This window comes from Passer domesticus, chromosome 7 (assembly GCF_036417665.1).
Source record: "Passer domesticus isolate bPasDom1 chromosome 7, bPasDom1.hap1, whole genome shotgun sequence".
Classification (NCBI taxonomy): domain Eukaryota; kingdom Metazoa; phylum Chordata; class Aves; order Passeriformes; family Passeridae; genus Passer; species Passer domesticus.
Genome location: NC_087480.1, coordinates 17603510 through 17616770, shown reverse-complemented (window position 1 = coordinate 17616770; position 13261 = coordinate 17603510). Strand labels below are relative to the sequence as shown.

Here is a 13261-nt window from a genome sequence, read left to right as displayed (position 1 = left end):
CAGAGAAAATGGAATGTGGTTAAAACCTCTGCAGTGAGAGCTCTGAGTGGTTAAAACCTGGGTTTGCCAGTGAAATAATCAGAAGTGCCTTGAAGTCTCAAGGGGGAGAGATGTTTCATGAGGAAGTGTTTGGGGTTTTGTGCTTTTCTCCACGGGGTTTTGGCTTTGTTTTGTTGTTGCTATTTTTTAATGCTCCTCTTCAGATTTTAACACCACATCAGATTATTTAATCACTTTTAGTTTACCTCAAGAAAAGGCCTCTTTGTGTGTGTGTACATTTATTTTTAATCATGTTGCACCACTCCAGAATTGGATAAAAAAAATCTGCCGGCTCTAAATTGTTACCAAATATCTCTTCTTACTATTTTTTTTCAAGGTTAGTAGCAAAGATGAGGACTTTCTGGACCTCTCGGTTGATGTGGAACAAAATACATCAATTACACATTGTCTAAGGTAAACAGAATTCTTTGGGAATGGAAAAAATACCTGCCCTGGTCACAAGGAAAGAGCCTGGATTAGTTATTCTCTGTAGGCTTTGACATGGGGCAAAATATTGGGAGTTTTGGAAGGTTTCTAAGTGGGTTTTAGTAGTTAATAAATACCACTGGTAGCTAAGATTGATTTTCACTTTCTTTTATGGGGATTTGAATTTGTTAACATCACACAGCCAGGCTTTATCAAAAATAAACATGCAGTGTTTGGTTTTACAATAAATTCTTGATTATTTTCATATTCTTATTGAATTTCAGTTGCCTGGCCCTGATGTTAAGGGTCAGTTTGGCTTTTCCTGGTAGACATTTACTCCATGTGTTTGTCTGTTGGATCCAGGGCTTATCAGCTGCCTGGATATTTAATTTGCATCCAGCATCTGGCTATTTAATAGCTGATAATGGATCTCTAATTGCTGAGAGCTGAAGGATCATCCAGACTTTGCTACTTAATGGCTGGAGATGTGAACATTTAATTTCTGCCACTAAAGAAAACATGGCATGGCTACTGATGGAAACAAAAGTCAGTCACCTTCTTGCTGTTTATTACTTTCTCTAGCCAGAAAACAGGCAGTTAATAATGCAAATTCCAGATTTTTCCAGCTGAACATTGATGCTGCATCCCAGGAATGAGACAAATACACATCAAATGGGTCTGGGAGCACCATGAATGAAAGGAGCTTCATCCTCTGTGTGTTGTTTGGGGTTTTTTTCAGCATTTTCAGCCTGGATGCTCTGGAATATCCCTGCTCATGCCACTCTCTGATTTCCACAGGGGATTTAGTAACACTGAAACTCTATGCAGTGAATACAAATACTATTGTGAGCAGTGCCGCAGCAAACAGGAGGCACAGAAGAGGTAAGGGCCAAACATTCAGGCTGAGGGAGATGTTCTCTTTAAATTTCTGGGTGAATACACCTGGTGAATTCAGGCAAAGAAAAGGTGAGGTGGTCTGGGTCTGTGTTTGGTGAAGGAGAAGTGGAGAGGCCAAATAACTTCATGGCAGCCTTGTCATGAGGAGATCCATTCTGTGTTTCCCCCTGAAGAGTTTCTATCTTGTGCTTCCAGACATCCACATTTTCCCCAGTTAGCATTAATCAGCTTAAAGCCACTGGAAAACATTCCATCTGCTTTGTCTGGGAGCACTGGGTACAAAAAATCTTATTTCTCCCCTCAGACTTGGTCACAGCCAGAGCAGCAACACAGATTTATTCCAGCTCTTTCTTCCCACTGATGGGTGAAAAATTGATGTTTTCCTGCAGTTGTCTTGCACTCAGATGTCAGTTGTGCTGTTAATAATTTGGAATAAATATTGCCTGTTCTCACTAAGAGAGAAAAAAAAGATTTTTTTATTCTGTCAATATTTTGGATTTAGTTTACGGTGCTTCCTCATAACGAAGCCGTTCTTGAACAAATCTTTCTTTGGGGTGATTTGCTAATCCTTACCCTTTATTTCCCACATTTTTGTGCTGCAGAATGAGGGTGAAGAAGCTGCCCATGATCCTGGCTCTGCACTTGAAGAGGTTCAAGTACATGGACCAGCTGCACCGCTACACCAAGCTGTCCTACAGGGTGGTGTTCCCGCTGGAGCTGCGCCTCTTCAACACCTCGGGGGATGCCACCAACCCCGACAGGATGTACGACCTGGTGGCCGTGGTGGTGCACTGTGGCAGGTACTGCTGCACAGCCCCTGCCTTGCCCTGGAATTCTGGGGGAATCCCTCATCCCTGTGCTGTTTTAGAGCTCTGCTTGGCACTGCGGGAGCGCTGTCAGAGCTGGGTGGCTGGAAGTATTTGGATTTTTTTTAAAATGTCTGTATTTTTACTAGGTTTTTTTGCTATTTTAAGTTTTACTATAATTTTTTTACTGTTGGTTTCTCTGGGTCTGGATTGGAAGCACTTGAGAAGGTAGTTCATGTTCAGACTCAGGTATTTATTATTTCTATCAGTAAAACAGCCTCACAACCATGAGTTCTGCAGCCTTTCATTAGCAAGGCACAAAAAATGGTTAAAAATCTCTTGTTACAAGGTCTTTTAAGACTAAACTATCCAATTAAGAAAGGACACCCAGATTATTTTCCCTTTTAACCCAATCACTACTCCCTTGAAGCCTGCAGTGTGGACTTTTGTGCCCAATTACAAAATGCCCCCCAAACACATGAAGAAGGAAGAAGGTAAAGAAGGACAACCTGCCTCCACCTAAAACCCCCATCTTGCTTCATAATTATTTCTATATCCTAAAACCCCAAACTGTAAGTTTTCCACTCTGATATGACACACTTCTAACTAACTCCACACCCACAATCCCAGTGCTGTTAATCAATTTTGGAAGCTTCTCCACAGCCTCAGGTCAATGCAGTGTTCTCTTGGGGGTCTGTGCCTTTCAGCACAGAAAGTTTAAAATTCTCAGCATCCAGGGTTCCAACATTTTACTGGTTTAAATTTTCCTTTACAGGCTCAGATTTGTCATTTTGTGTCATTTGTGTCATCAGCACAGTGACACATCAGACTGGTTTTTTCTTTGAGCTGTAGCAAAGAGCAGTCATTAAAAAACCCCAAAACAAAAAAAACCCCATCCCTAACCCTGCTTTCCAGGAAATCTAAATGGAAGAAAAAGAAATCTTGGAAAAACACCTACTGAAATAGAATTAAATTATGTTTTTCCTCTCACTGCTGCCCAAACCTTTGAAGTTTCTTTAGAAGCTGGTGCCATCATGTGGAATAAACTGGGCACTGCTGGATTTCTAAAATATCCTTATTTTCTTCATTAAATTTTAGTTTTAGCAGCTTCAGTTCTGGTTTTAAAAGTAAAGAGGAAAGAACTTCTAAGCATTTTAGGAAAGAAAGCTCTCATAGAAGGGAAAAAATATTTCTAACTGCCTGCAGGAAGTGTGAGTTTTAAAATAACCAGTTATGACAGCACATAAATGTTTTGAAACATGTTTGTGAGGAAAAAAAAGCTAATAATGCATAGATTTAGTATAAATGCACTTCATATAATTCTAGAAGATTTTTTGTTGTGGTGCACTTAGAGTTGTATATAATGGTTACCATTTTAGGATCTCATGCAATGCATTTTCTTGTGCAGTTTTTATTTCCCATACCTGTGCCTACACTTACATGTTTGGATAATGGTGATTAATTATTCAGATTATTAAATTATTCTCTTTTTTCCTCAAACATTTTATCCTATGTGGAGCTTTTAGGATTCCTGTAACTCACCTGCTCTCAGTTCTTACTGGGAATTTACCAAAGGCTTGAGATAAATGAGATTTTCTGAATATTTTGAGTTCTCAGAACTTAAAATATTTTGCACATAGAGTTTTATTACAGTTTAAATTTAAATTAGGTTTAAATTTACGTTTAAATTTAGTTTTATTTAGTTGCCCTAAACAAAGGAATTCCACTCTGTGAATTGGAAACCTCCACCAGAAAAGTGGGAAGAGCTCTCCCAGAAGATCTGGCTGTGTTCAGGTTAAACCACACTGAGAACTAAAGGAATTCCTGCTGTGAAATAAAATATTTCAGAGCTGATTGAATTCAAAACTTCAATTTTAATCAAAATACTCAGCAGTGGTGAATACAACAAAACAGAGATTGAAATATTTTTAATTTTGGTTTTTAAAATCTATGAATGATGATATGAAATCTTTACAGCATTGTGTGTTTTGAATATTTTGTATTTTCAAGTCACCAACAGCAACATTTTAACTGAAGCAATTAGGCAAAAATCAAAAACCCTGGCCAGGGGAGAGCTGGGACGTGGAGCAGGGAGAGCAGAGGTGGTTTTGGGGGGCAGAGGCTCGTGGCTGATGAATTTGCAATCCCTGTTCCTGCAGTGGCCCAAACCGAGGGCATTACATCACCATCGTGAAGAGCCACGGCTTCTGGCTGCTCTTTGATGATGACATTGTGGAGGTGGGTAAGGAAAACAACACCCCAACTCTCATTGCAGCCCACTTCTAGGCTCCTTGCCACTGCTAACTTACATTTCACTGCTGCACTTAAGAGCTTCTCACTTTTTTTTTGGGTCACTTTTCACCAACAAATTGTAGAAAAAAAATTATTTTTAGTGATGATGTTGAAACAGCTCAAGGAAATTTTTCCTTTTCTGCCAACATATCTGTAAAGGCTGGTAGCCACAATATTTATACATCCATGGATTTCACTTAATTATTAAGCAAATATCAAACAGCAGAACAAATGCCACAGCAGAGCTGCTTTTTGTAAAGATGAAAATGCTTTGTTTGTCTTGGAGATCCCGTGGTCAAGGCTTGATGAAGTGTCCATATAGCAAAATCCATGCTTGTGTTGAAATAAAAATGTAGGACATTCCCCATTTTTAATTTTTCCAATCTTTGCATGGCTTTGAGCATCAGGGGTGGCTCCCCAGTGTGTGTGGCTGTCAGCAGTTCCCTTTTCCCCATTTTTATGTTATTGGGGTCATTTTCCTCTGTTTCTGTCATAGTCCAAGTACAGAATTGTGCCACCTAATTTGGAAATAGTGTTCACCCCAATATTTTGAAATGCAAGTATTCTCTGCCTTTTCCATCCAGGAGATGAACTTCACATTTTAAAAGATGGAAAATATTTTTTCCATCCTCTTATTCTGTATTTGTTTTCTATCAGTCACTTCTATGTTGTATCTTAGGGCAAAACCAGATTTCTGTTTATCTGCAAGCACTGTTGACACTTTCATAGATGTGCCAAAAATGGCTTTTAAATGTGTGTTGTCTGTTATTGGGCAGTAAATCCAGGGAGCTGTCGTGTAGTTCCTCTCTTCTGGGAAAAAACACACATTTTTTTCCTTTATGTTGCTTTTTTATCTTTAATTCTGGCTTGCTTTTGGTTTTCAAGTTCATCTTCTTTTATATAATTTTTTTTAAATGCTGTAAAAACAAAGCTCTCTGGAGGGTTTAAATTCTAGGTGTGGCCACCTAACAAAACAGGTTTGAACAGGTGAGTGCAAAGCTCTTGTTCACAGATATTGCATCTGAAAGCCAGGAAAAGCCTTTTCCCCCTGAAATACAAAAAGCTTTCTTGCATTTTTGGCAAGTGATGTGAGTGAACAGCTCCAAACTGAAAATAGGAAGGAGTTTGTCCTCATTACCCACTAAATGTCAGCAGTGGGGAAGGCAGATTTATTTGTCTGTTAGGATTTCATGGGAGGGCCAACTCTCAATTAAATTGGAGATTGATGATCCCCAAACATGCTGCAGCATATGGGGAAACAGCAAATCCAGGGCACAGCTCAGTCCAGGGGGGATCCTGAGCCAAGCAAAACGGATTGAAAACCTGAGCCAGTGATCTGAGTTTGACATTTGTCACCAGAGCAGCCAGGGGATGCCCCCAGTGCCAGAGTTCACCAGAAACATCCATCCATGGAGCTCCTCACACTGAGGGGAGGCACAGAATGGCTCTGCTTCAAAAACACCTCAGGGATTTGGATGCTGCCAGTGGGACTGCAGAACTGCACTTGGTTTGGAGAACCAGAATAGATGTCTGGAAATGAGCAAATCTCAGTTCATAAAAAACATCATTTTTAATGCCAGGCGAGGTTGCAGAATCCTAGGAGTTGTAGCTTTAGAGTAACAGCCATCCACTGCTTGTTTCTCTGCAGTTACAACTGGGTTAAACCAGATCTGGTCAGTAAGAATGGGAAGAGCAGAGTCTATATAATCCCCTTCCAGTTGCACTCTGTTTTCTGTGCATAGTGAAATTAAAGAAGGAAGTCAGTTTTGCTGTGCTGAAACTAAAAATATCTGAGGCATGAATTAATATGGATCAAATGTTTGAGTTGCATTCAGGATGAGTAGTGGAAATAGGCTTGATTGCATGGCAAGTGAGCTGGCACTTAAAATAAAACATGTTTGACTTGTCTGCTAAATATACTGCAGGAGCTGAGGAGTGTTCTTTCACTGTATTTCTGTTAAAATGTGCCTCCAACAGTCTGTAGTAACGTTATGGCAGTAAATGGTGTGAAAATGCACCAGCCTCAGCTTTCAGCTTCCCCTCACTCCTTGAATGGAGAAAAGACAAAATATCTGTTTGGGGGATTTTTTTCCCCCTCTAATTTTTTAATAGAAGTAACAAAACCCTTCAGGAGAGAATTTCTGCAGTTGATGCATCCTCTGCAAACTCCTGTCTGTTCTTTCTTGTGCTGGGAAAAGGCTGCTCCCAGCTCACTGCTGTTTGGCAGTGCCACGGGGAGAAGCCAGTGCTGCTGAGCTCGTGGTGATGCCAAAATCTGCCCAGGGAGCAGAGATTTCACCTTCTCCAAGTGGGTTCTGCAGCTGAGGAGGGTCCCTTTGTTTCAAGGTGCAATCACAGGTTGATCTCTGCTCCTCCTCAGGTGTTCCACCCAGGGCTTCTTGTGTTTGCAACATTTCTTTACTTCCTCAGCTTTATTCCTTGGGAATAAAAGGAAACTTGAGGTTCATCTCCTCCTCAGCCTCTCATTTCTGGGGATCCAGAGTCCTAAAGGGATTAAAAACTCCATCCCAGTGGGGTGCTGAGCAGCACAGGTGCCTGGGAATGTTTTATTCCAGTCCCTGGGCTGCAGGATCCAGCTCACTGATGGGGAGGCAGCTGTGCTCAGGACCTGGACCAGGACATCTTTCAAAACCCTTCAAAATTCCCTCCAGTTGCTGCTTGGAGTGTGAGAGCAAAGCAGCTTTTCTGCACAGAGGTCACAACTTGAAATACAAGCAGATTTTCTTAAGACACAAACCTTGTGGTAATACTCCAGAAGGCTTTGCTTGGTAGAAAAGCTCTTTTATGACAAAAGATCATCATTAGATGACACCCACAGAACTCAGGAAGCACTTGCACATCTTGCACATTTTTCTCCTTAAAAGGGTCACAGTAACTTTGAAATCTGGAGTTATTTTAGCTGAATTTTCAATCTACACATCTCTACAAAAACCTTGCCTGATTAGTGACTGGGTTTTTTTTAAAATTATAAAATCATTTGATTATAAAATACTCAGGCAAGGTACCAGCATGAGAAAAGCAAATATAAGAATATCATGTAGTCCTTTAAGGATCCATTTTCATGGATCACTTGTTTTGCAGTCCAGCTTAGAACTGCACCCCTTCTGAGAAGTTTATTATTTCATCCTCATTTCCTGTTTTTTCAATAGTCAGTAAGTTATTAAGTGGGGAAAAGAAAAAGTTTAGTTGGATTGAATGATGTTGGAGTGTCACCATGTCACTGCTTGGTTTCCAGATCACCTCCAAGAGCTGGGAATAATGGTTTATCTGGGAAAAGCCTTTTAGGGTGGTGATGTGACTGAAGCTAATTAAAACTTCCATTAATTTTCAGAAAATTGACGCCCAGGCCATTGAAGAATTCTATGGGTTAACATCAGACATTTCCAAAAACTCTGAGTCTGGATATATCCTCTTCTACCAGTCCAGGGACTGAGACGAGACCCAGAGGATGGACACAAGGAAAAGGGATCAAGCTTTGTCCAGTGGAACACGTTTGTGCCAGCAGAGCAGTTCCCCACTGCTGTGCAGGACCAGGAGAGCCCCGGGGAGGGACAGCTCCCTCCTGCCCTCCTTGGAGGATCAGTGCTGAACTGCCCTAACAAGAAGAGCTTTTGTTCCAGTTTTCTTTCTGGGCTTTTTTTTTTTTTTTAATGTGCTATCTTCCAAAATCTGTGTTACCTCTACTTGAAACCCGGCTGCTTATTTGTTCATGAACTCAAGAAGAGATTTCAAAGTAGCATTGTAGGATTTTTACCATTTAAAGTTGGCCTGAGGCTATACCTTGGTTTCTGCCATCGTTTTTCTGTATTTTAGCAGAACGATTTCAATATTCAGCGTCAGCTGAAGGCATATTTTAGGATATGAGCAGCAGCTGGTTGCTGGATATTTTTGGTGACTCAGACTTGAGAAGCAGTACAAAGCTAAGACATATTGGAAATGTCAAGTCTGTAATTTTTATAAAGAAAAAGCAGACAAACCCTTCTCTCTGCAGCATTGTAAACCTCCCCATTGTGCATTCTCTTGGGTTTAGAGAACACAAACAGCACTGCTTCTTTTTGTACTCTTATTTGTGCTGTTCTGTTTCTCCTGCAGAAGGCAGAGAACTGTCTCCACACGCAGCCTCTCCTGCTGTGCATTTTCCTTTGGGAGCAGCAGTTTTGCCTCCAGGCCCCGTTGCTGCAGGCTCCAGGGGGGCAGAGCAGCCCTGACCTGTCAAAGACCATCTCTGCTGTAGAAAAGTTGGGAATTCCAGCCTTTCTTGGAGCTGTTGCATAAACCAAAAGTGCCCTCATTCTGAAGCAGGATCTGTTCCACATTTCACTCAATTCCAAGCAAACTGATGCAAGTTGCATTTTGAATCTATGCTAATCCACAGAAGCAGCACTGCTTGGGAAGGTTGGCCAGGGGAAGGGGTGTTGAGGGAACTAATCCAGGGGTTCTGAGTCTTCAGGGTAATGAACAGGTGAGAAGGAAAACCAACCAAGCCAGCAGACATCACCTGGTCAGTGTTGCAGCCATTGTTGGTGGTGTTTGTCCCCATCTGGGAATCACAACCCCCTAAAATGCTTCTGATTGTTTTACCTCTCTAGGCCTTGTTTCCCAGGGGAAATGGTTGGTCTGCTGAAGACTGAAACGAAGCAATTATCTCTTATGTGTATATATTCTAATCTCAAGGATAACTAGGAAGAAAAGACTGAGGAAGTTGGTGAGAAATCTCAGAAAACCTTGTGCAAGTTTCTTTTGGAGAAGTCCTGTTGCTGTGCCAGAGCCTGTCACAGCTGGGAGTGAGTGCTCTGCTGGGTCCCTGAGCTCTGTGTCCTCAGTGTGGCTGTCACAGCCCCTCACCTGTCCCCAGTGCTCGTTGTTCTTGAGGATCTTTAACTTATGCAATTCTGTGGCTTGTGCAGGATATTGAATATTTTACCAAAACACTGTCCTCAGGAAAGCAGCATCTCACAGCTCCTCGTGCTGCCTGTGTCTGTTCCTTCCTCTCATGACCACAAAGGTGACGTTTAGCAATTAACTCCTGCCTTCAAAATGCAAATGAACCATTGCCATTGTATTCCATTCTCCTGGTGCATCTCTTCCAGAAGATCAAATATGGACATTGGGTTTTTTAATTCTTTTTTATTATACAGAGTACTGTCATTTTAAGAGACACATTCAGCAGCAGCAGCAAATGTTCTTGTCATCTTGTTCCTGTTGTGTGACAATTGTTCCTGGCTAAGAGTCTTCTCCCCTTCTCCACACACAAGCTGTGAGTCCTCTCCTGGTGATGCCACCAGAAGACTCTCATCACTGAGTCTTGCAAAAAATGAAAAAAAAAAAAAGAGAGCACTGAGTTAAAAATAATCTAAACAGTAAATACAAAAAGTAATGTAGTACACTAGACATGTATTTTGTATATCTGGTGATACCTTTTTACAAATAAAATACCTGACTGAGAGATAATATTGAAAGATATATACTATAGATTAAAAACTGTTCAAAGTGCACTTTTGCTACAGATTTATAAGGAGACTAAAAGGAATTAAGTGGGAAGAGAATGGTGTGATGTTACTTCTGTATAATAAATGACCCCTCCTGTCTCCAATAAAGGTCATTATGATCAAACCCACAGCAGCCAGAGGCTTTTCCTTGAATTTCACTCCTTAGCTTCTCCCAGCCTGCTGGCTGGCTGAGGATGCTGGTCCTGCTGTGTTTGCATCCCTGCAAGCTGTGCAGGAATGGGGCAGAGCAGGAGAAGTGAATAATTCAGAGTCAGATTGTAACTGCTGTGCTGGTACAGCAGGGAGAGCTTACCCAGGGCCTCTGGTCCTCCTTCCCTCCATCACCCCTGGAGCTCTGCTGCTGCCTTTCCCTGGGATTTCTCCTCCCTCTTCCCCCTGGTTTTGGGCTTCCTGAGCCTTTGTTGCAAATATCATTTGACTGATCTGGAGCAGAGACATTTAAAGGCAAGAGCAGGAGCCTGTGCTTGGAGCTGTTGAGGTTCATGGCAGGACAGGTTTTCATTTCGTTGTGGTTCACTGCAGTTCACCTTTGCACAGGAAAGTGGGGTCCTGTGAGTAGGAATTTATGGGAATACAGTGCAGTAGGAGCAGGGGAGATTGGAAGAAGGCAGCTGCTCTGTAAAACCACGTTGTAAATCCCAAATGCTGTCTGGCCCCTGTCCTGCTGGGTCACACCTTAGCAGGAAATAAATCAGTGAGCTAATTTTAACTCCAGTGAACATGAGTTGCACTTGCAGGAAGAGCATTCCCTGGAAATTGGGAGAAAACAACCAAATCCAGAAGGGCAGAAAGCAAAGTGGTTGGAGCTGAGTGCCACTGGGGCAGGACTGATGCTGGAGTCTGGGAGCTGGGCTGGTCCCTGCAGCTCCTCTCCACACCCTCTACTGGAGTGGGGGTGGAGACCATCCCGTGGTTATTATTTCTCTATTGAATTATATTTTGCTTCAAATTCCACATTTGTGGAGAGGCTCTGCCCTTGGCTCTGCAGCACAGAGGTGCTCTCTGACCTGCTGGTGCTGCTCAGCAGTTCTGGGTACCAACAGGAGCTTTTACAGCCCCCGTGCCAGCTCCGTTTTGGAGGTACTTAAAACAAATCCTATTTGATGGGTACAAGAAAGAAAATGGACTGAGAAAGGCCCCTGGGACAAGTCAGACCTTCCCATTGTGGGCTCGGCATTTAGCAAAAGGAAACAATCTCTGAAACGTAATTAACTCCCAACGTGTAAAGTGCTGCACTAATTAACCTCGGGGCTGCTGCTGCTCTGCTTCCCTCCTGCTCCTGCCAAGCCCGGCCTGGCTGGGCGAGCCCTGCGGGGCCAGAGCAGAATCCGGGTGGGAGGAGGTGTCCGGGGGGGTTGGAGAGGAAGCAGTGGCACTGGGGTGGTGCCAGGGTCATCCTGTCCTTGTGCTCTGCAGCCAAAGCTGCAAGGGGAAATGCTTTACACATCATTTGTGGCAGGATGGATGGCCTCAAGGTGACACTGGGGCAGTTTAGGTGGGACATTGGGAGGGAATTCCTCCCTGGCAGGGTGGGCAGCCCTGGCACAGCGTGCCCTGGATCCCTGGCAGTGCCCAAGGCCAGGCTGGATGGGGTTTGGAGCAGCCTGGGGCAGTGGAAGGTGTCCCTGCCATGGCAGGGGTGGATTGGGATGATCCTTAGGGTCCCTTCCAATCCCTCCCCTCCCTCGTGGTGCTTCTTTGGATCTGCTGGAGTGTGGGGGATGTTTCTGCACCCGCAGGAGAGGGAAAGCTGGGAAGGGAAGCATGAATTAATTACACAGCAGCAGCAGCTGTTAAATATTTGAGTTGCTAATAATGAGTGCATTTAGTGGTTGTCAGTTGTTTTAAAAGCTCCTAAATACAAATAACAAACACAAATACAAAACACTGCAGCGGTTGCAACACTTCAGCTGGTGTAAAATCAATTAAAAATATTCAGATAGTCCCAGCTGGGTCTTCCCTGGTGATTTCCAAGTCCCAGGCAGCGTGAAGGAAGGGTTTGGGAGCTGTGTTGGGGTTGGGAACATCCCAGACCTACCAGTGTTCATTTTTTCCCAGGTGGTTTTTAACTGGAGTGAGCTGCTTTAACAGAACGTGTTCTGTGAGGAATTTTGATGTAGAAAAGAGACATTTATTTGGATTTCAGGCCTGGAATTATCAGGGCCAAGCCATCAAGAGCTGAACTGAATCTGGGGCTGCTGCTGCCACCAGCCCGTGGGAGGCTGGGGCCAAATGCACCTGAAGTTTGTGGCTCAGTGAAATCGCAGGTGGAGTTCAGCAGGAGCTGAGTTTGGTAGTGATTAAGTGCCCTAATTAGCGCTCAATTAAGTGGTTTTGTTTCCTTCTCTGAGGAGCTACTCCAGCGAATCCCTGCCAGGCAAAAGGCAGGGAAGTGCTGTGAGGGATGGAATTGGGGATGGGATGGGATTGGGGTTGGGGTTGGGATGGGATGCCCCAAAGGAAGGGAAATCCCATCTGTCAGTGCAGGCCCAGCTGTGTCCAGAGGCACTTGGGACTCTTGGAGACCTTTGTGGGATAAACCCACTGAAAGCCAGCAGGGAAATGTGTTTAGCCAGGAGAGAGCTCCTTGTCTGGGCTCCTTTGCATCCCCCACACTTTGGGTGCGTTGGTCCTTCTGGATGATTTGAAATCATTTAAATATTTGGATATTTTGGAAGCATCAGCTGCACAGCAGTGGCCTGGCAGGTCGTGGGGACTGTGGCAGGTGGGAAGTTCCATCCCTTCATCCCAGAGAATCCCTGGATGCTGGAACCTGTGTAGGTCCAACCCACACCTGTAAAAATCCTCCCTTCTCATCAGCTGGACAAGCTGAGGTGAAACACTTCAGTGTTCTGCTCCATTTGGAAGCTGTTCCAGGTCCCTTTGCTCCTACCCTCAGCCAGTTCTCAGGGAATTGCAGGAGGCAGCACTGGGGGTGATCAGGGAAAGGGTTAATCTTGGCCATCCTCCCCAGATCCTCTTCTTTTCTTTTTTTTTTTTTTTTTTTTTTTTAAGCATTTAACTGCTCATTTTGAGATTTTGAGTCACAATATTTCTCCAAGCAAAAGGCCACGAGTCTGGAAAAAATCCAGTTTATTCCTTCAGAATTCTCTGCCATCATTGCAGCAGAGAAGAGCCAAAGCAGGGCTGGGACCTGCAGCTGCTGGGGATGGAGGGACAGCCCCGGCACCTCCAGGTGCTGAGGGTGCTCATCTCCTGCCAGGTGTCCCCTGAGATGTGGGGACAGGTCTGGGAAGGGGCATTATGGGA

The 13261-nt window shown here is 43.6% G+C and overlaps 1 protein-coding gene across 4 annotated transcripts in view; it reads left to right on the top strand.

Moving 5' to 3' along the window:
* Nucleotides 1–10094, top strand: part of LOC135304611 (ubiquitin carboxyl-terminal hydrolase 12-like) — a 29222-nt gene extending 19128 nt beyond the window's left edge. For all 4 annotated transcript variants that reach the window (XM_064427220.1, XM_064427218.1, XM_064427221.1 and 1 more), the window contains exons 5-9: nt 377–453; nt 1264–1347; nt 1965–2162; nt 4328–4406; nt 7813–10094. In XM_064427220.1, the coding sequence (XP_064283290.1) occupies nt 377–453; nt 1264–1347; nt 1965–2162; nt 4328–4406; nt 7813–7914 (540 nt within the window). In that variant the 3' untranslated portion in view covers nt 7915–10094. The remainder of the gene's footprint in view (nt 1–376; nt 454–1263; nt 1348–1964; nt 2163–4327; nt 4407–7812) is intronic.
* Nucleotides 10095–13261: the final 3167 nt, after the last annotated feature.